The 22,695-nt window shown below is 40.6% G+C and overlaps 3 protein-coding genes across 4 annotated transcripts in view; 2 read left to right on the top strand and 1 right to left on the bottom strand.

Moving 5' to 3' along the window:
• LOC140316913 (dolichyl-diphosphooligosaccharide--protein glycosyltransferase subunit STT3B-like) overlaps positions 1–6,209 on the top strand; it is a 49,872-nt gene extending 43,663 nt beyond the window's left edge. Inside the window, exons 11-16 of the mRNA XM_072394987.1 lie at positions 732–919; positions 1,041–1,212; positions 2,679–2,852; positions 2,963–3,076; positions 3,205–3,414; positions 4,233–6,209. Of these exons, the coding sequence (XP_072251088.1) occupies positions 732–919; positions 1,041–1,212; positions 2,679–2,852; positions 2,963–3,076; positions 3,205–3,414; positions 4,233–4,313 (939 nt within the window). The 3' untranslated portion in view covers positions 4,314–6,209. The remainder of the gene's footprint in view (positions 1–731; positions 920–1,040; positions 1,213–2,678; positions 2,853–2,962; positions 3,077–3,204; positions 3,415–4,232) is intronic.
• A 223-nt stretch (positions 6,210–6,432) lies between these two features.
• kiaa1143 (KIAA1143 ortholog) lies at positions 6,433–11,118 on the bottom strand. Of its 2 annotated transcripts, XR_011917351.1 has the most exons (4): positions 10,935–11,118; positions 10,355–10,505; positions 9,571–10,191; positions 6,433–9,467 (listed from the first exon to the last, which is right to left on the bottom strand). XR_011917351.1 is itself a non-coding variant. In XM_072394990.1 (3 exons), exons 1-3 carry the CDS (start codon positions 11,046–11,048, stop codon positions 9,974–9,976), a joined length of 483 nt encoding a protein of 160 aa, XP_072251091.1. In that variant the 5' UTR covers positions 11,049–11,118; the 3' UTR covers positions 6,433–9,973. The 2 variants fall into 2 exon arrangements, 1 of the variants encoding a protein (XP_072251091.1); XM_072394990.1 differs by having other exon boundaries at positions 6,433–10,191.
• Positions 11,119–11,574: 456 nt separating this feature from the next.
• Positions 11,575–12,530, top strand: LOC140316917 (transmembrane protein 42-like). Its single transcript, XM_072394992.1, has 3 exons — positions 11,575–11,808; positions 12,018–12,164; positions 12,329–12,530. Exons 1-3 carry the CDS (start codon positions 11,647–11,649, stop codon positions 12,470–12,472), a joined length of 453 nt encoding a protein of 150 aa, XP_072251093.1. The 5' UTR covers positions 11,575–11,646; the 3' UTR covers positions 12,473–12,530.
• The last annotated feature ends 10,165 nt before the right edge of the window (positions 12,531–22,695 follow it).

Below are 22,695 nucleotides of genomic sequence, written 5' to 3'. Positions count from 1 at the left end.
GCAGATAAGTGCTAAAATCCCAGCCATCGCAGCATGTCAGAGTGGCCAGCATACTGCTTTAGGTACAATCATCTAGTATAGTTGTGTTGTTTTCTTTAAAGCTGAACTTCTTTTCATAACTCATCATTTGAAATGTCAGAAAAAGTCAACTGAACGACATGTATAATTATGTTCTTCCTGTGACCATCTCCAGCCAGTCCCTTTACCCAGAATAGCAACTGCAAACATGTTGTTACCGACCTTTTGCTCTTCTCTTTTTGGTAGAAAGAACAACTTGCTTGAAATTGTTAGACAATATGGTCAGACAACTTGATTCATACATTTTGTTAGTTATAAGATGTAGGATACAAAGCTAGCCATTTAATGATGTCTGATTCAACGTGAGAGACACGCAAACAGAATTCCATCTCATTAACGCATCACATCCTTCAGTGAAGGCTATAGAAAAAAAGTAAAAAGTTGGACAATATTTCAACTAAAAAAGTTCTTCTCCATCTCTGAGTGGGAACAAATGTGATATCAGTACAGTGGAAATGGTACCTTCCTAACCTGCCACTGTTCTTCTGAAAGGTACCGTTGCGTTTGATTCAATAAAACTGTTGCATTGATTAACTGTCTGTCTGTCTGTCTGGAAACAATGAACTGTCCCGTAGTGCATTAAAGGCTCCTTTTTTAAAGCACGCAGGTTGTGTGGTACCTCCAGTAACCTTTACGAGCCACTCTTCCTGCAGGCTGGGAAGGTGCGGAAGCACGTGTCAGAGCAGGAGAAGGCAGAGGAGGGACTGGGCCCAAACATCAAGTCCATAGTCACCATGCTGATGCTCATGCTGCTCATGATGTTTGCTGTCCACTGCACCTGGGTCACCAGCAACGCCTACTCCAGCCCCAGTGTGGTGCTGGCGTCTTACAACCACGATGGGTGAGCTGTGTAACCAGCAGAAAACACAAATGTTTTGATTAATTCACCACTGAAATGTCTTCCTGTTACACTGAAAGCAAGTGAAACCTCACCTGGCAAATGTTTTAACTGTCCTCAACAGCTCTCGTAACATCCTGGATGACTTCAGGGAGGCGTACTATTGGCTGAGACAGAATACAGATGAGCATGCCAGAGTGATGTCGTGGTGGGACTATGGCTACCAGATAGCAGGCATGGCTAACAGGACCACGCTGGTGGATAACAACACGTGGAACAACAGTCATATAGCACTGGTGAGAGCCACTTAGCCTTCAACACCGCTGACTTTAATTTCTTGAAATGTCGAGAACATATTAATTCAATTCAATTTTATTTATATAGCGCCAGATTACAACAATTGTCATCTCAAGGCCCTTACATGAAGTACACAGTGCACTATGTAGTCTTAATACTGCAGACCTACCTCATACCTTAATGTGGTCCCATTTTTGTTGCAGCGTGGGCTTTCTTTCCCTAACTCTTTACAAATGTTCTCCTAACACATTTAATTAACTATATAACATTTTCCAGTGAGGTCAAGGAAAAGAAGCCAGGAGGCTAAATTTGACTATTTAATCGTAGACCAATTGATGATCTCTTTTGTTTGTATATTACACCACCAAGTGGTCAAAGGCCTGTAAAGCCACGTAACGCAGAGGAGTCATTTTTTTTCAAACCCACGTGGGTCCAGGAGCACAAACACCAAGCACACACCTTTTTCTCTTCACAAACTCGCATTCATGCAGGAAGGATTTGTGGTGAGAATGTAAGCCTGATATGAGAAGGAAGACGCTAAAACAAATCTCACAGCAAGGTTTTTGCTGTATATTCTTCTTTAGAGAAGTCATGGTGGCTGACTGAAAATGCTGTTGGCCCCAGAAACACCTTGCTGAAGTGAATTCAAAAAGAAACCCATTTTCTGAAAGAATAGCGTCTCACAGGCTTCTACAGGGCAACCGCAGCGTAGCTCAGATGTGGCGTGTCACATTTTATAGTCCAACTGCAAGCTTTTTAATTCAGCAGTTTTTGTTCTGATGGTGATTAAAGAGCTGAGAAATAAAACGGTGGTCCTTTTTCTCTGCTTCTCTGACCAGTGTCTCAGTTTTATCTTGGGTAAAACTGCTTCTTCAGGTTTTACATCATCGAAGAGGCGTGAACAACGACTTAGTATGTAAATCACAAATTAGGGGAGCGCACCCATTCATAGCCAAAACTGGGAGTAAAACTGTGGTTTGTGCACAGACGTATAGTTTCTCGATGATTTAGATCAGTAATATGCACATGGCTTTCCAGATCTGGCTAAAAGAATGCACATTTTGGCCTTTGGGGGAACTTGCAAAGAATGATCTCCAGCTCTTTTTCTTGTTTCATCCAAAGCTTTTTGATCAGCTTGTCATCATGCATTTAAATCCAGTCCAACTGTGTTGTCCTCAGGTCCAGCAGAAAATGAGCAGATTCTGTAAGACAGAATCCTTTTAAGCTAGCATAGAGGAGCTTCGATTGGCTGATATCTCTGCTTACAGACGTATGGCGTGTGGTGGTCGGGTTCCCTCTGGACTGCAGTGAGACAGGTCGATCACATCATCAGGGTGATGCACTCTGTCCGGACAACATGTGCGCTTCGTTGCTCACTTCACTGTTGATTTAAACCGATAACTGACTTTACTCAGCGGAGGTTTAAACCAGCAGTTTAAACTCAAGTCTTCTTGTCCTTGTCCAGGTGGGCAAAGCAATGTCATCCAATGAGACTGCAGCCTTCGAAATTATGAGGTCCCTGGATGTTGACTATGTCCTGATCATCTTTGGAGGGGTGATTGGCTACTCAGGTGATGACATCAATAAGTTTTTGTGGATGGTGCGCATCGCAGAGGGAGAGCACCCCAAGGACATCAGGGTGAGCAAGGCACTTCTGTCACACAGGATCTTTGTTGTTTGATCAAACCAGTGCCATCATGGATTAAAAAGAAGCCATCTTCTGTTTGCTTCTCCCACCTCTTCATACAGGAAAGTGACTACTTCACCCCTCAAGGAGAGTTCAGAGTTGACAAAGCTGGCTCCCCCACCCTCCTCAACTGCCTCATGTACAAAATGTCCTACTACCGCTTTGGAGAGATGCAGGTACAATGTTTTCAAGAACTGTTTTGCAGGTCATGTATTGTACTTCAGCTTTTACGCGCCTAACTGACAGAATATAATTGCAAATGCTATCGAAGAGGAATAAGGTCAATCTGTTTTTCCCTTTGAAGTTGGACTTTCGGACCCCTCCAGGCTTTGACAGGACCCGCAATGCTGAGATCGGCAACAAGGACATCAATCTGAAACACTTGGAGGAAGCCTTCACTTCAGAGCACTGGCTGGTCAGGATTTATAAGGTCAAAAAGCTGGAGAACAGGGACCATGTGGAGCATAGGCTGCGTAGCACTGACACCACCAGGCAGAAGTACACCTCTAAAAAGGTGCGTTCACCACGACTAGTCCACTCATCAACCCGTCTTCATTCCCAGGGTGTCGATTACAGTAGCTTCATAAAAGCTAGTAATTATGGGATATGGCAAAAATGGTCACATGATTTTCTTAATTGACTGACCTCGATCAAGATTGATCACAAAATAGAATTTGATATGTTTGTATAACAGCCCACTTCCTGTCTCACTCTCATTCAGCTGCTCAGTCACTCTGGAGGCTGCAGTTAAGTCTGGTACAATGTCTTGGAGCTAGAATGGTCTGCCCCCCATATTCGGCGCTCAGCAGCGATAGTGCAAGCTCTGCTGTGTCTCTGCTTGCAGCAGAAACGGCGGCCTGAAGCTTTTACTCGTGTCTGAGTGTAAAGGCTGAGTAAATGCGCTGCTGGCAGCCCTTCATGTTTCTTCACAGGAGGGAAACTTTTAACAAGGCCCATCCAAAGCTTCACAACACCGAAGAATAAATCCGAAAACTTACGGAAACCACGTAAGGTGGACAGAACATCCTGTGTCACGATGGTGCTTTCTAACTGAGAACGTGTTTTAAAAAAGCATCATTCAGATGTGAAAGGACACTTGTAAGGTATGTTAGCAGTTCTGTTGAGGCTCGGTGCGACTTCAGATGATCTTAGTTTGATCACAGGCATCAAACTCAGACTGTGAGCTCCTCCATCATATGCACAACCTCAAGGTTTCAGAGCAAATGATGCAGCTTTGACTGGTCCACGTTAGACTTTTATTCAGACTTTGTCAGCAGCTGGACTTATAAAGGTAAAAAGATTCCATTTAATTTTTGTCCCCTCACTCTGCAGACTGCCAAGAGGAAGCGTGGGTATATCAAGAAGAAGCTGTCACTCAAGAAGGGCAAGAAACTGACCAAGAAGTCTTTATAGGAGCTCCACAGAGGCAGACTTCTTCAGACCAGAGGGAAGAAAAGATCGTACACAAAACTTTAAACAACAGCAAGAGTAAAAATGCACCAGTCCAGAAGAATGAAGTCCTCCTGTCATCCTGAGCGTCCTCATAGGAAGGTCCAGGCTGGAAACGGAACCGTCACGCACTGAATCCCAGCTGACCTTTGAGCTAATAAGCAGGGTGGAGATCAGGAGGTGACCCTCCCCCACACCGGTTTCAACCTGACGAACTGCGACCTTTTCTTTTTGTACTTGAGAAGTGATTTGAGATAAGAGCATAAGAGTCTAGCTGTGCTTCATCGAGGGACTCGTGGTTTGGGGCTGCTCTTCACATTCACTCACACAGATGAAGAAAATCAACCACTACTGGGTCTCAAACTCAGAATCCAGCTGCTTTAACTGGATAAATGTTCTTAACCTAAATTGAGTCTGAGAGGACCCACATTTTTTAGCTACGTCTCTGTTGTCACACAGCGATGCAGCTAAAAAGAAGTCCTATACGTAAACTGCCCAATTATATCATTAGTTTACAGAAAGACTTCGTGGTCTCTGACCTGCTGCACTTATCGATGTTTTTTGTTTCTTTTTTCCCCCTCTGCAATGGTGGATTATTACAGAGACTTGCTGTCTTTCAGTTTTAGAAACACTGGAACCTATATGTCCGGAACCAACAGTGCTGTATTCAAGTGGTTTGTTTCCAATTTGTCTACTCAGCTGACTGCTTGTGTGATTTCTTACCAATAACACATTACTTTCAAGGATCCACTATCAGAACCAATAGATACTAACACCAGAACTGTGAAAACAGTGCTATAAACGAGATGATTTCCCCAAAGACAAACGGTACTGATATTACCTCTGTGGGTTTAACAGAAGCATGTCTGTGTGGGGAAGCAACACCTGCTTATCATTTAATTAGAAAATGCTTTGCTCACACTCTGTGTCTCAGCCTGTGAGTAACACTGCACCAAAAAGGACAAACACCGGGTTCAGTGAGCAGCCACTCAGATCAAGTACCACTGCTGCAGCTGATTACAGACTCACTACAACTCTGAGGTTCATACAGCCGATATGCTTTTTATTAGCTGGTTATGTAAACTGGGGTTGTATGATGCCAGTGATCATCAAAAAGCCATTTGAAGTGTAGCACTTATTCGTCCACAGCAGCACAAGCAGCCAGCTGTTAGTCCACACAACCTGCTGTCAGCAAGATCCACAGTTCCCCCGAGGCCCAGTTCCTTTTCAACCCAAGTCACATGTTCAACTGCACTTGGCAGATAGCCTGCCTACTGATCCTGGTGCAACATCAGGATCTGCTCTCTGCTCATCCCCTCGTGATTATAGATGAACGTCCACAACGCCATTAGCAGTAGAGGGCTTTATGGTTCCAGATGAGCAGCCCCCCAAAAAAAGCCTTAATTAGAATAAGCGGGTATAAAAGATGGACAGATTTACAGCAACATTACTGAAGCTTTTTGGCTGAACTTTAACTTTTGTTTGTTCCCTTTGTGAAGCAAAACTTACTTTGAACTAAATCTTCTTTGTTTAGTTTCTTGTAAATATTTCTAAAAAAATCCCACATCCATCTTGGGGAAGCAGTTTGAATCCGTTCTGAGGTTTTGTCAGAAGAATAATGTAAGAGAGCCTGCTGGAACGGACAATGTAGGCCTTAAAATAAAAGATCATATCACTTCCCAGAGCTGCAGTCAGTGCGTGTATTTATTACATGGATAATGGAGACTAAAGCGAGCACATAATGCAAGGATTTTATTTGGTTCTGGTTTCCACAGTGGACGGTTCTTCCATCAATTGTAATGATCTGGATGCTGGTGTGAGAATGAAACATGCCTTTTTGAATAAAGAGGTTGAAATAAAGTGCTTTTATGGTCATTTTTTAAATGGAAAAAATATGATCAATTGTGACTTTCAGATGCTAATGCTGGTGTGGAAATGTGCTGCAGACATGTAGATCAAGACCCAACTGCAGAGGTAAAGATGGAATACCGCAAGCAATAAAAGGCCGATTCATGAATGGAACACATGATTATAGCCTTTATACGAGTGGGCGAGTAAAAGTGCAATGTGAGAGAAAAGAGAGAACTTTTAATCCAGATGTTTTAATGTTTTATCAAATGTTACAGCAGTTAGAACTTAACAAAATCCACTTAAACTCAAAAATACAACTGCATTGACAGGAATGCATCGTTTCTAGATGAACTGATACAGCTCCGTTGTCGAAGCCGGATTACGTTCCAACATTCAGGATGTGGCTGAATGCAATAAAAAAGACAAAGCAAAGGTTTTCCACACATAACATACACCATTCCAGCTTAATCTCAGACGTGGACAGATGAACAGGAATTGAGGATTCAAACAAGAGGCAACCTGAGTATGACGACCTAACGGCTAGGATCAGAAAGGAAATGGAGCGCGCTAACAGCACAAGAAAAAAATGAGTGCAGTATTTACATTTCTGTCAGTGTTCCTGCTTTTTCTAAGCTTGTGTAATGAAAATAACTCGTTTATTTGCAACACACAGCTTCAGGAAACGACCATTTATGTTGTTTGATACCTGGAAAAGAATTTCAGTGATTGTGATGTGAGTCGCTAAATGCTGTTTCAGAGACAGAACGTTTACTATAATCTGTGCATGCTGCTGTCTCAACAAATGAGTGAGCAAGTTACTACCTGATCTGAGGTTGGCCAAAAAGTTAGTGAAGCTCCAGATATTAAAAATAGCATCTTAAGAATTGAGTTTAAATTTGACAGAAATACTTGTGGGCAGCAATAGTCATGAAAGAAAAAGATGCGCAGTCTTTCAATTGCAAGGTTCGTGTATTTGGACATAATTAAGAATTAAGGGCCCTAAATAATGACCACATGTCATGTGTTGCTGCCTCATTTTAAAACCTGTTAAGGACCAAGGTATTGGGTTTTTTTATATTCTAATTATGTCCTGAGTCCTGAAGTGTAAAACCTTACAAGTGAAAGAACGTATTTCTTTTTCACATGAAAGTACTGAATGACTCACCGTTCCAGCTGGTTGAAAAGATGCATCATTACTGTGAGTCAGACATGTTCACGTTATTTTTACCAAGTCAACTCTTTGTGTTCGAGTCCAACTCAAGTCTCAAGTCTTTGAGGACCAATAACAACTCAAGTCTCAAGTCTTTGAGGACCAATAACAACTCAAGTCTCAAGTCTTTGAGGACCAATAACAACTCAAGTCTCAAGTCTTTGAGGACCAATAACAACTCAAGTCTCAAGTCTTTGAGGACCAAGTCCAAGTCAAGTCTCAAGTCTTTGAGGACCAATAACAACTCAAGTCTCAAGTCTTTGAGGACCAATAACAACTCAAGTCTCAAGTCTTTGAGGACCAATAACAACTCAAGTCTCAAGTCTTTGAGGACCAATAACAACTCAAGTCTCAAGTCTTTGAGGACCAATAACAACTCAAGTCTCAAGTCTTTGAGGACCAAGTCCAAGTCAAGTCTCAAGTCTTTGAGGACCTATAACAAGTCAAGTCTCAAGTCTTTGAGGACCAATAACAACTCAAGTCTCAAGTCTTTGAGGACCAAGTCCAAGTCAAGTCTCAAGTCTTTGAGGACCAATAACAACTCAAGTCTCAAGTCTTTGAGGACCAATAACAACTCAAGTCTCAAGTCTTTGAGGACCAAGTCCAAGTCAAGTCTCAAGTCTTTGAGGACCTATAACAAGTCAAGTCTCAAGTCTTTGAGGACCAATAACAACTCAAGTCTCAAGTCTTTGAGGACCAAGTCCAAGTCAAGTCTCAAGTCTTTGAGGACCAATAACAACTCAAGTCTCAAGTCTTTGAGGACCAATAACAACTCAAGTCTCAAGTCTTTGAGGACCAAGTCCAAGTCAAGTCTCAAGTCTTTGAGGACCAATAACAACTCAAGTCTCAAGTCTTTGAGGACCAATAACAACTCAAGTCTCAAGTCTTTATAACAAGTCGTCTCAAACATGACTGAAATGAACATTCTATCATTAGACACATGGCATTTGGTCCAGATAAGACTGCATTGCTGTAGGTTATGGACTGAAAGCATGTTCTGCATTATCAATATCTGTAATATCATTATACACTACAGGTGGTCTATTGAGGACTGTTTCAATCCAATGTGAAGAAACGCCATGAAAGCTTGTTTGAAGTATATAAATGTGTTTGGAAATATGTGTGCTTGCTCTGCACCACAGACATATTAATAACTGCCTGTGTAGCCTGAACTTCTCATTCATAACATTTCGTCAGTGCATTTTTCAGTTTTTTGACAGTGTACAGCTAAACTTGGATGAGAACTGGTCAAACTGGAATTTTATCAGGTGTCCCTCAAATTGTAAAAGAAGGCTATTTTAAAACAGCAATCAGATTCACGCTAAACTACATCCACGTAGACTTGGCAAACTTCCCAAATTTCACAGGCTGCTGCAGATAAATCAGTAACGCCGTGTAGTGAACAATGAAGCTATAATCTGCACACAGTTTACAACACTGTTTACTGTGATTAGTTTGCTAGCGGCACCGGTCGTTACGCGCTACGTTTCCCTTTCACATTGCAGAGACTGACCTATCCTTATGCGTTTTCAGGTGCCGGATGAAGTTGGACATAGTTGAGCCGGCATCATTTATCCTGATACCACAAGTACCCATTCGCTTGTTTGCTGTCTGCATGAATGCTTTATAACCAAATATGACAACATATGGCACAGTTCCAGATGAGCTTGACGTTGCCACGGTTACAGTAGTTTTGATATCATTGGCTGCATGCATGCGAGGATATGTTGCGCTCAGCCTGCCATACATCAGTATGAATGAAATAAAGATCAGAAACAACAATTTCATGAAATGAAGATTGCTTACGCATCCCGAACCTCGAGTCCAAGTCAAGTCTTTTGAGGGCAAGTCTGAAGTCAAGTCTCGAGTCTTTAGTTGTGCGACTTAAGTGTGACTCGAGTCCCCATCTCTGCTGTGAGTCTAAATACTTATTTTAGTCTGAAGAAGAAGATAAACTGTACAAACCTTTTCACCAGATGTTTTAGCAGGAAAAGTGCAGCTGTAACTGACAACCTGAAAAATATGTGGACTGCCTTGTCTCAGGGTCCTGGTCTTTTCTAAGAAAGACGACACAGTTAAGATTCTAGAAGAGATTCAATTCATTATGAAGCTTCATAATCAAATCCAAATTAGAACTGGTTATTGGAAGCCTGTTACCACTGAAATGAAGCCATGTTTGAATGTCATAATAAGTTCTGAATTCAAGTGAGCAGTATCAAACACACAGCCGAGTATTGGAGGGTTTTTGCCCTCAGCTGGACAAACTAACAATTTCTTAAATGATCCGGGTGTCCCTCAGAGCACCGAGAGAAGCTGAAAAGTAAGTGACAGAACAACAGTGACAGAAATTGGAGGCAAACTAATTTTCTGCCAGTTGATACTTAACAGTATACAAAAAAAGGACAGTATTACATATTTGTAGATGTTGGTATGACCCACACTGGAACGGTCTAGTCCAGGTTAGCAAGGCGACTAAACCTTTAGCCTCTTTTGATTCGACAAATTCTGTGAAATGATGCCTTTGTACACAAACCACGACAGTCTTACTTTTCACCAGTAACGTTTAATACTCTTCTTCCTCCTCATCTCCTCCGAATGACAGGAGGCTATTGTTTTTTATTTTCTTTCCAGACTTTACCTCCTTCTCCTCCTCCTCCTCTTCCTCTCCGCCGTCGTTCTTCTTCTTCTTGCTGGAGCTGGCACTGATGCCATGGAACTTGTCAGAGGAGGAGCGCTTGGCCGGTTTCTTGAAAAAGATTTTTCCATCAGCAGGACCTTCATCTGTGGACCAGATAGAAGTTTGAGTGTGTAGTGAAGAGGTATGCTTGCCCTGTTCTTTGAGCTGCTGCCTCAGATAAACCTTCAGCGGTGAGGAACTATTATTGTTTAATCAGACAGACCCATCCAACATGATTAGTAACGTCTTCTAACAGTTCAATCTGACCTTTCTCTGCTGCATCTCCGTCACGCATCTCATCCTTGATCTTCTTCACCTCCTCTGAAGTCAGGTCTCCACCTTTCAGAACCACAACTTGAGGCAACTCATCTTCTCGATCGCTCCCACTGTCGTCGTCCAGCGTTGGCATTACCTGACGCTGAGAAACACAAGGCAGCCTGTCACAGAAGGAATTCTGGATAGAAAAGTCTCGTTCATTTTGAATGAAAAGAGGTAAAACAAGTATTTAGTGGCTTTCAAAAACACATCTGTAGAGGTGTTTGAAGAATACTTTAAGACCTTCTCAATAGTCTGATTGAACAAAAAAAAAAGATGTAATATCAAAGAAAACATGTAAAAAATTAATCAAATATACACTTTATGCAGACAGTATATAATCATTAGTACAAACAGCAATAATGAAATAGCCTCAGTTGAGGCTAATTTGAGCGGGGTTATAGCCAAACTGTTGCTGGCTTATTCCTTTACAACTCAACAATTATATGACTATGAACAAGGGATATGTGGGATATGAACAAGGTCCGAGGATGCTAGCTTACCCGTTCTACAAAGCGCCACATAACCTTACCTTGGTGTCGACATTTGGTCCTTCTTTGTATCCAACATCACTTTTAAACTTCTTTAGAAAGGTCGGCTCCGCTGGTTTCACCCATGCGACGCCACTGGCTTTGTTTTTATTCATTATGGACCAGCACAAGAGGCAGCTACAGAACCTCTTCGAGCACTAGCACGCCAAAATATACGTCATTAACATGCGCCGTGAAGCAACTCGTAAATAAGCGAGTTACAGTGACAGGCTGCGGCGCTTAACTGAGATGTGATGAGAAAAACTCTTACTTCTTCAAAATAAAATCATGCACATAGTCAGTGACACACGTGTGATTATTATTCGGTTTAACAACCGCTGAAAACACCAGAATATTATTAATATGGTAGTTATTTAGACCAATAATAGTTAAACTGATTTTCAGTAGTTGGTTTGAGCTGAAGTGTATTCGCGCCTAAGTACGTTATTGGCACGCACACACCGTTTATAAAGCCAATGTGCGCAAACAGCAACATAATTATTTCCAATCTTTCATATATTAATGAAACACGTATTTTAAGCCCCGAAGAGCCTCGCGTAAAGCAAAAACAGTGTTGGCCAAGCAGGCTTTGTTTTGTTGTGAAATTTTACTCCTCATGTCCACAGCCTTTTAAATTAAGCTTGACATCGACGTCACAGGTGTTATTTTACTGACGCCTGTCACTGTAAAACAAGTGTTTGACAGCCGTCAGAAATGTTTTCTGGGTCTCTTTACGCGTTATTGGCCGGTTTTCTTGGTGCCACTGCCTCTCTAAGTGCCAAACTGTCGCTGGGCGCCGCCTATATGAAGGAGATTTGCGAGTCAGGGCTGAGAGAGTGGACTGAAACTCATGATGGATCTGCAGTCTGTGACTGGGTAACAATACACCTGTTTAGCTGTGGTGACACTTCCATTTTATTCACATTACACCAAGAGTTTGTCTGTGTTCGTCGTGTTAAAAATAAGCCACTCGTGTTGCATACAAATAAAACCTTTTTGTGGGCATCTCAAACGTGACAGGTTCAGGTGCTTTTAGAATGACTTTGCTGCTGCTCGCCGTCCTCATTGCTGTTTTCCCTCTGCAGCTCCACATCCCCCTGAGGCTGATGTGCGGAGGCCTGCTGTTAACCTGTAATGCCATCATGTGGACCTTGTTCTCTAAGGCTCTCCGACACTCTTCCTCTTCAGCAACGGCTACTGTCACAACCACCGCTTCCAGCTTCATCTCTTCTGTAAGTGCTCTGTATACTCACGCCTCTTCCTGTGTCTTTGCAAAACAATGTAGCAGCAGAAAAAAAAGCATTTTACTCAACAGTGTAATGAGTGAATCCATTCATTCATTATTATAAATGCATATTCACGTCACAATGACTGCAATGCGCGTGTGTGTGTTCAGGCTATCTTGGGGAGACTCATCTTCGCAGAGACCCACAGTCCTCTGTGGTGGGCAGGCATCTCTCTCACTCTCTGTGGCCTGCTATTGCTTCATGGTACAACACCTGAGAAACTCTCACAAAAGGAAGACAAAAAGGACAAGTGATGTATCATAGAAAAACTTCCAAAGAAGCACAGCTTTCCATGGCACTTTAAAGTGGGAGTGTTGCTTTATCAGTGTCTCACTGTGGCACAGACCAGACAGCAGGTTATGGTGACAGTTTTTCATTGTGTAACCAACTCATTTAGATCGGGGAGCTTTGAGAATCATTACAACTGTGTAGGAAATACGTTTTCTTCCCATAAATGCCTTTTTTATTGACAAAAAACCCCAAAACAAACTCTAATAGAAACTTGTCCTCTTTTTGGCAAATGTAAGAGGAAATGTTTTTTGTTGTCTGAATAGAACTTTGATATTAAGAAAGTAGAGTGATGTGAAACTCCTGCTTTCTTTGAATAGGCTTAACATTTCCAAGTAAACTTACACTGGAAGTTAAACTTTGGAGTGAAGATGTGGATATTGAGCATTTTGAAACCACAGTACTCTGCATTGACTGCTTTGGGCATTTCCATGGTAACTGAACCAGGACATCTTCAGTTTGTTCTTGCCAATCACATTGGAGAGGACTCCACAAAGACACTCAAATCACAGGCAATTTCTTATGTTCTACTTAATCTTTATTGATGGGTTGGGTTTGTGCCAAAACTTATGAGTATTCAGCTGTGGTTGACTGCACATTAAATACAAAGAAGACGAAAGTGTTTTCATTTCAGTCAGCTGTTTGCATTAGCTGATGAAGCTAGATGACGGTTGCTGTGGCTGACTTTTCCACTGCACAAAAGGAGGTTTTTCCTCAAAAAGATAAGGTAGTACTGAAAACACTCCTGCATCTGAACTCACAGGTCACTGATTGAAGACAGATTGCTGTGATAAAGCTGCCATTGAAATGTGCCACTTTCTCCCGTCATGGTGCACATTAAGCATTTGTCATGGACAAAGGGAGTTCTTTCTGCTGCTACTTTTGGATTTTTCAGGTCAGCTCGTAGAATATTGGAGAAAATAATGCTGAAAGCATCTAAAACGGTAAAGAATATGATTATTCCATTCCAATACCTACATTGAATATAACATCTTGGAATGTAAGAGGAATCAGCTCGCCTGCAAAAAGCAGCAAAGTATTGAACCACCCACAGAAACTAAAGTCAGACATCTGTCTATGACGGGCGACACGTCACAGAGTCTCTGAAGATCAAGACTGGATGGATTAGCCAGGCCTATCAGTCAACTTATAACTCTTTTTCTACTCTGTTCAATGAAAAATATCATCATTATAAATGGAGACATTAACCAAGACAGATACAATTATTATTATTATTATTATTACAATAGCCAATATTTATGGACCTAACACTAGCTCTCCAAATTTTTTTCTATTGTCTTTGTTTCTCATCTAGTACAATTTGGGGGGAGATTTTAAATGTGTACAGAGCCCACAATTGGATCGCTTCCAGAAACCTTCACACTCATCAACAGCAATTCAACAACATAACTCAGAGTGTGGTCTGACGGATATCTGGAGAATACACAGCCCCGAAAAATATTCTTATTTTTCACCCCACCATAAAACATACTCGCACATAGGCTACTTTCTAATCGATCATTCACTTACACACGAGGTCCTATAGTCCAACATCCGTAGTATGATTACCTCTGACCATGCTCCAGTCACAATGAAATTACAAATAGGAACTTGTCTTCACCCCCTTCCCAGGTGGTTCTTCACTTCTAGAAGATCCTGAAATTATCCAGTATTTTGAAGAAGAATGAGCATCCTTTCTAGAGACCAACAGTATACCAGATTTTATCCACATGAATATTACGGGGAAACCGTAAAAGTGGTCCCGTGAGGTAAAATAATTTCATCCAACAGTTTTTACTGCAGGAGGGGAAGAGATTGGACACCCTTTCTTCTAACATGCCTACATTAACAAACAACTCCTCAAAACCAAATATAAACTTACCGTAATTGCCTTTTTTAATTAAAAAAATGAACATAATCATCTTGGGCTTTGGCAACCACATTTTTAATTTAGCATTAAAACTGCTAAACTGCTGTGTAATCAGTTCAAAAACAGAGGATGCATCCGGTCAAATCACACAAGACAACACTGTAGTAAGAGAACGTTTTAGACAATGGGCCTCATGCAAGCGTGGCAAAGAATAGAGCAACAAGGGCACAGGTCTGCACTGGGGAGCCAGAGACAGTAGGTTTAAATAATAAAAAAAAATGTTTATTGAAATAATACTGCCGGTAATCAAAACTAAACCTAGACGAAATGAAGGATAAAAGCTGCTGGGAAGAAGAAAATGCAGACATAATATATATATATATATATATAAAAGTAATTTTATTTACACAAACATTAACAAAAATTACCAACCATAACACAAAGTATTAATAATTATAAAGGGAAGACTAAAATCAGTGGGAGGCAGACTACTGGGAAAGTGCCCCTCCTCACTAACTTGGGTGCGACACTACCCAGAAAACACACAACATGCAATAGAGAGTGCCCCAGTGCCTACTTGCATGTGAATGTGAGGTCCTCACCACAGTGCCTAGCCACCAACTTAGAGACACCCAGTCCTCACTGAAACAAAAGAAACTACCTAAAATGCAAAGAATAAGAGTTAACAAAATTCAACAGAGCAAAAAAAAAAACAACAACCCAATTGGTAGACAAACAATATCTCAAAAACACATACACAAATAAACATGACAAGAAAAGCTGGTCAAAGTAAATCAAAATATCAAAAAGGTGCAATTAAGACAAAAACCCCAAAAGCTAACCAAACCAAGAGGTCAGCCACCCTCAGGGACCAGCAAGAGAGTGCTGTCGAGACTCGGTCAGGTGAGGCCTTAAATGCTGCACCTGGGCAGGGGGAGGAGCCAAACTGAAGTGCATCCACAACACCTCACTACACAAGAGCCAATCGAACAAACAGATTTGTTCTTAAGCATACGAGTGATTTAAGAGAATTTGCGCATTCACCAATTCACCACTTTTTTCATATTCACGAGTGATCCAGACCTGTCGTAGGAGCTTCGTAAAATAGTCATTGCTTGACTAATGGATTGTATTTAATTACTTTGAAGCAATCATAAATAAATATATGCATTATACCCCAGAATTATGTTGGCGTTAGACTTAGATTATGACTAATTGAAGGTTAATTTGACTCTGTACATAACAAGGTCAATAGGAAGTGTAACCAGCTGACTTGCTACTTTTGGATGCCTTATTGCATCAGGCTCTTGGAAGAGAGCGTGTGTTCCGAGACCATGTAGATAGCCTTACGGAGACAGACGAATGGCTGACATCGCCATTTAGATGTCAATTAGCCAAGGACTGTGCTGCTGCAAATATGCAGTTTGCTAGAGCCACAACTCCAGAAAGAAACAAGCCGATCAAATCCAATTCCACCACACGTCCAGGTCCTCGCCACCCTTGGATTTTTGGCCACGGGAACCTTTCAGAGGGAGATTTATAGACAGATTGGGTGTGTCCCAGTCCTCTGTGAGTCGTGCGCTCCCTTGATCATCAAACCTCTCATCAGTTTATCACCCAGGTACATCAAATTCCCATACAGCGCTGTCGAACAACTTCAAATTAAGAGGGACTTTCATGCCATTAATGTACTTGGGGATTTTTTTAAATATTGTTATTAATCATTAATTTCAATAGTAATCAATAAATTCACTGTTATAAAGTACAAATACTCCACACTCACTACACACTTCACTGGTCCCCTACAGATTACACTACAACACTTGGTTTGAAAAAAAAAAAGCATTTTTCATAATTTCTGGGAATTTTTATTAGGAATATTAATCAATACTTTCACTATGATACAGTGTAGTGTCACCAAACTCACTACACACTTCATTGGTCCCCTACAGATTACACTGTACACACAGTGTAACACTTGGTTTGACAAATGTCTTCAGATAAAGTGTAGTGACCCTAAATTCTCCGCAAACACCAGGAGGTCCCTGGTGGTCAGTCATTTTTACCTGTATTTATTTTAACAAAAGAAGCTGCTCCATTTGCATTTAAATTGACATACAGATTCAAACACACAATCCAACTAATATTTACTAAACTGCGTCTTCTGAGAAGGATGAAAGTTTGGTTTAGGAGGCCTTCCTGTGGTCAGGAGTTGAAGTGTGATTCACTCTGAACATTTTACTCATGCCTTACAGTCTCAAATGAAAAATAATTTCAAGGAAATTATTTGTGAACCTTCATTTGTTTTTATTACCAATGAGTGAAATATGTGCAATCACTTTTGACAGGTGTCGTCCAATTCTATTTGTGTGAGGATTACAAGTTACATTGGCATAAAGTATGACATGATTTGGTTTTAACCGGCGCAGCTATGACATTTTGTATTGTCTTTGCCTGGAATAGAAATATAGTCATACATATATAAAGACAATAGCCATCAAAACTAGTTCACTCTATTCATCTTCAAGTGACTCACATATTATATATAAAATATACATGTTGTATACGTCCCCCGAAAGGCTAGGGGAAGAGGGGAGTAACATAGAGCAGGACCACTGGTTAAAGGGAGTGATGCAACACAGGAATGGGCAGAAAACGGCGGTTTATTGACACAAAACCATAAGCAACATAACCTAAAGACAACACCAAAAAACACAGTTAAACTAAAGATGAGTTCTCCAAACGGGAGGACGGCTGTGCCCAGAACAAATGCACAATAGTGTCAATTCCAGAGAGGAGGAGCAGCACCTGAAACACATGGGGGAGGAGAGAGCAAAGACACGCCCCTCAGGGCCGTAACATGTGTGTGTAACATGGCAGAAAAAAACCAAGACGTGAACTGAGACCTGAGACTGAAAAACAACATTTTAATTATCTGTGATACCAAACAATTATATGAAAAATAACTACGGCAAAACGAACGCTCCGAGAATAGACGCACACATAATGATAGAAATCCACAGTCCTATTTTTACATAGAAAGTCTCCTATCTAGGTAAGAACTCACCAAACTCACCTACAGCCTCTTTATTTAGGCTTGTTGCACAGTGCACAATACCAAGGAATATCTTGATTTGGTGTTGTTGCCGCTGTCATCCCAAGGCACTGCGTGTGAAACCATCTAGTACAAGTTTCACATTGAATCTACAGGGATGAATTCATTAAACATATTAAGAAAATGTTACCTGTACGTAATGCATAAAAGTATATAATATTTGAGTACTTTAATGTTGTGTCTGGTTGTTAACCCCAGATTATCTATTGATGTCTAAGTCTCACTCAGACAGCATCAACAGCAGTCTTGGGCAGGTCCTCATTGCCACAGAAGGAACAGAAATAAATAGAGGCCTTTATAACTGTTAACTTTGTAGGAAGTGTTTGACATATCAATGTAATATTTTGAGCAAAACCCGATCCTTTCTTCTGCCATGTCTCTTCTTAGTTTTTTTTTAAGAGATTTTTTGGATGCATTAATGTGGAACCTTTTTGGAATGTTTGGAAACTGTGTCACCGTCATCTTGGCCATCTGTAGAGATGGCAAAACAACACATGTACTGAGTGTGATCATCTTACAATAATAAAACTGCATGCTTTTTTAACATAAAGAAAACACAAGAATCACCTGCATGACAAAGATCCCACAACTGGTGACATCTTTCTGGAAGGTGTGGGTTATCTTGCCAGGCTGCCACTTGTCCTCCTTTCCCAGTCTGTTCTGGCACATCTTGAAACTACAGGTTGAAAATAAAATACATTTTTGCTTTACCTTTGCGTTTACTCTATGGCTATACAGAATGCGTGTGTAACCTATTTACTTCCCATAATCTATTTAATATTACCCAAATCTGGAGCCAGCCTATCTGGAGTCCTTAATTTTATATGACTCAACCACAAAAATGGGTTATGAAAGGGCATGAAGATACTGTAATATGAAAAGGTAGCATCATTAAACCATATACCATCTTCAAATGTGTCGTCAACAGCAACAATAATAAAACAATAAGCTTCATTTATGTAAAACTTCAAAACTGCAGTTGACAACTTGATGCCTCTCATTGTCTGTGAGTTCATTCATTCTAAAATTTGACAAAAGTACATGAAATTTCATTAAAAGAAGATTCAACTCATCTATGTAGATTTATTTACTTGATTATAGGTATTCATAAGCCTTTACAGCAATTACAAGGTAGATAACTTTTAAATGGACCAACCATGAGCCATAAATAAATGCTGTGAAGGCACATAGTACTATAAGTAGCTTTATACTCACCACAAACTTCCAGTGCACATTTTCTATGTTGACAAATCCAATGACTCCATCATAGTCATTAAATGTGACCTGACAAAAAATGATATCATGATGAAAATATTTGACGTATTTTCCTCCACAGGACCAACCAAAAAAGTGAGGTGGCTATTGTAAATGTATTGATTAAAAGCAAGACTACCACAGTGATAACATAGTAATTATTACAGTTATACTCCTATTTTTAACCCTTGCCTTGCCATCTGCTCTCTTGTGCCATGTAAAATCGCACCCATGGTGTAGTGATTCATGAGGTACAGTCGGCCAGCAGTATCCTTAGAATTGAGGATGGTCCTAATGTAACATTCTATCATCTTTTGGAGAAAAAGAATCACTCAAAAATATTGGTGTGTTGGTAATGGTAATGTAGTGTCTAAAGTCATATTTAATCATTGCTGTCATTGTTGTCAACATGTTTGAGAATGGGTCATTGATACAATACTTGCTAAAGACTGGTTTGTCTGAAGTCACACTCAAGACCTTCTTTCACAACCGTTAACTTGTTAAATCATTTTATGCAGCACAACTCTTAACATTTTCAGATAATCTTTTAAAGGATTGATCCATCAACAAGTAGATCACTTTTAGATAAATCTGTGACATCAGTTCTAATGAGAAACTTGCCTCGCCTGTCATGAGTTCATCAGGCCTCAAACTCTGAAGTTCTCTGTGCCGCAGGGTGTAACTGTGCTTATGTTCAGCAACAGCCATAATAACTTCAGTTGTTTCGCATGTCCAAAGGGTGTCAACCTACAATGAAACCGTAATCAGGGAGAAATTGTCTAGTTATATAGTTACTCTAGATGGTATTTCCTTGGCTTCTAGTTCTACAGTGAGGAACCTTGGAGTTATTTTTGACCAGAATTTATCATTTGACGCACATATAAAACAGGTTTCTAGGACTGCCTTCTTTCACCTTCGTAATATTGCTAAAATCAGGAACATCCTGTCTCAGGGTGATGCAGAGAAACTAGTCCATGCATTTGTTACTTCAAGATTGGACTACTGTAATTCCTTATTATTGGGCTGTCCCACATATTCTCTGAAAAGCCTCCAGCTGATCCAAAATGCTGCAGCCAGAGTTCTGATGAAAACTAACAGGAGAGATCACGTTTCTCCAGTTTTAGCTTCTCTTCATTGGCTCCCTGTTAAATTCAGAATAGAATTTAAGATTCTTCTTCTCACTTATAAAGTTCTTAATGACCGAGCTCCATCAGATCTTAAAGATTTAATTGTAAGATATTTTCCTAACAGAGCACTTCACTCCCAAACTGCAGGTTTACTTGTTGTTCCCAGAGTTTCTAAAAGTAGAATGGGAGGTAGAGCCTTCAGTTATCAGGCCCCTCTCTTGTGGAATAAGCTGCCAGTAAATGTCCGGGAAGCAGACACCCTTTCCACTTTTAAGATTAGGCTTAAAACTTTCCTTTTTGATAAAGCTTATAGTTAGGGATGGCTCAGGTAATCCTGAAACATCCCATAGTTAAGCTGCTATAGGCTTAGACTGCTGGGGGACCTCATCTGTCACACCTTTCCTCACTTTGCTCTCTTTTTCCCCCTGATTAATTTCACAATTGATTTTATGTACATGTGACATTATTGTGATTATTAACCTATGTTTCCCTGTTCCAACAGATATCCTTTGAATGGTGTTATGGTGTTTTTCCCCCCTCTTTTCCCTCTTTTCTGTCTTCTCAAACCCCAGCTGGTCGAGGCGGATGGCCACCCTTCCTGAGTCTGGTTCTGCCAGAGGTTTCTTCCTGTTAAAAGGGAGTCGTTCCTTTCCACAGTTGCCACAGGCACGCTCAGGACGGGAGATTGGACTGAAGACAAGTTTCGGTGCAATCTGTTGGTTTCCTTAGCTAGGATATTAATTTTTTGAATTAGCTCTATATGAATTAATTGGATTATGATTACAATGAATTGAATTCCAATTGGCTTGAATTGGACTATATTACTTAAGTGCCTTGAGATGACAATTGTTGTAATCTGGCGCTATATAAATAAAATTGAATTGAATTGAATTAATCACTTCAAACAGCATTTGCAATACTTTCAACAGTAAACTGTCCTGAGTCTGTGATCTCTTTTAAGTCCCCTTATCGGACAGCCGTGGATGTGAATACAACTGCCTCACTGATGCTTAATGTTTCTAAATGCTTCCTTAACAATGCTTGAATAGTTCTGGAAAGTACAAATTTGTCAGGTTTTGATGATGTTTTGTCTTGTTTTCAGGGTTCTTGGTTTATTTCTGTCATGTTTTTTCCCCTGTCACGTTAAGTTTCACTCCTGTTTCTGTTCCACAGCTGCACCTCATCACTAATCACCTCCCCACAGTACATAGTTTCCAGGTTCCCTCATGTCTAGATGGTGTCCAGCAAACAACGTGGGCTACATAGATAATTGGCAATCTTTCTGGAGAAAACCTGGTCTGATGAGGAGAGACGGCATCCATCCCACTTTGGAAGGAGCGGCTCTCATTTCATCCAAAAACATGACATCCCAGGGTTGAGACCAGGATGCAGAGTTGTAGTCTTACACACTTCTCTGCGGCTTCCCACCTGATGCTGCCCCCCCCCCCTCTCCTTTCGAAGTCTCTGTTAGTGAATGATTTGATATTGATATATTTTGTCTTACAGAAACCTGGCTGCAGCAGGAGGATCATGTTAGCATTAATGAATCAACTCCCTCTGACTATTTAAATGTTCACGTTCCTTCAACCACAGGCAGAGGAGGAGGAGTGGCAGCTATCTTCAGATCAGGGTTACTAATCAGTCCTAGACCCAAGATAAGTTTTAGCTCTTTTGAATCTCTGATTCTCAGTTTTTCCCACCCAAAGTGGAAATCACAAAAACCTCTTGTGTTTGTTGTTGTGTATCGTCCACCTGGCCCTTATTCTGAGTTTCTGTCTGAATTCTCAGAGTTTTTATCCCAGTTAGTGCTGAGTACAGATAAAGTCATTGTAGTGGGTGACTTTAATATTCATGTAGATGTTGAAAATGACAGCCTAAATATTAACTTTAATTCTATATTAGACTCTATTGGATTTTCTCAAAGTGTTCACAGACCTACTCACTGCCTTAATCATACCCTTGACCTTGTGCTGACTTATGGCATTGAGAGTGAACAGTTAACAGTGTTCCCTCATAACCCTGTCTTGTCTGACCATTTTTTAATAACTTTTGAATTTACATGACTTGACTATATGGCTTCTGAGAAGAATTCTACATATAGAAGGTGTCTATCAGAGAATACTGTAACCAGATTTAAAGAGTTGATTTCACATCCTTTTCTTCACTGCCATGTGCTGATATGACAGAGGACGGCTACCTAAACTTTACTCCAGTAGAACTTGACTCTCTTGTTGACAGCACTATAGCTTCAATGCGTACAACACTGGACAATGTTGCCCCTCTGAAAAGGAAGGTAATCAGTCAGAAGAGGTTGGCTCCTTGGTATGATTCACAGCTGCTTTAAAGCAGACTGAAGAAAGCTGGAGAGAGAGTGGCGTTCCTCTAATTTAGAAGAGTCTCAATTAGTCTGGAAAGATAGTTTAATAACGTATAAGAAAGCCCTTCATAAAGCTAGAACTGCTTATTATTCATTATTGATAGAAGAGAATAAGAATAATCCCAGGTTTCTTTTCAGCGCTGTAGCCAGAATAATCCCAGGTTTCTCTTCAGCACTGTTGCCAGGCTGACAAAGAGTCCGAGCTCTGTTGAGCCATGTATTCCTTTAACTCTCAGCAGTGATGAGTTCATGAGATTCTTCATCAATAAAATTGTTTCTATCAGAGAGAAGATTAATGGAATCCTTCCCATTATTATCACTGATGTATCATCAAGTAGAGCAGCTTTAGAAGTATCTTTCGAACCTGATTTGTATTTAGACAGCTTCTGCCCAGTTGATCTTTCTGAGCTAACAACAGCAATAGTCTCTTCTAAACCATCAACTTG

Source organism: Leuresthes tenuis, unplaced genomic scaffold (genome assembly GCF_036924035.1).
Source record: "Leuresthes tenuis unplaced genomic scaffold, fLeuTen1.0.hap1 SCAF_10, whole genome shotgun sequence".
NCBI classification, from domain to species: Eukaryota; Metazoa; Chordata; class Actinopteri; order Atheriniformes; family Atherinopsidae; genus Leuresthes; species Leuresthes tenuis.
This window is presented reverse-complemented; position numbering and strand designations above follow the sequence as displayed.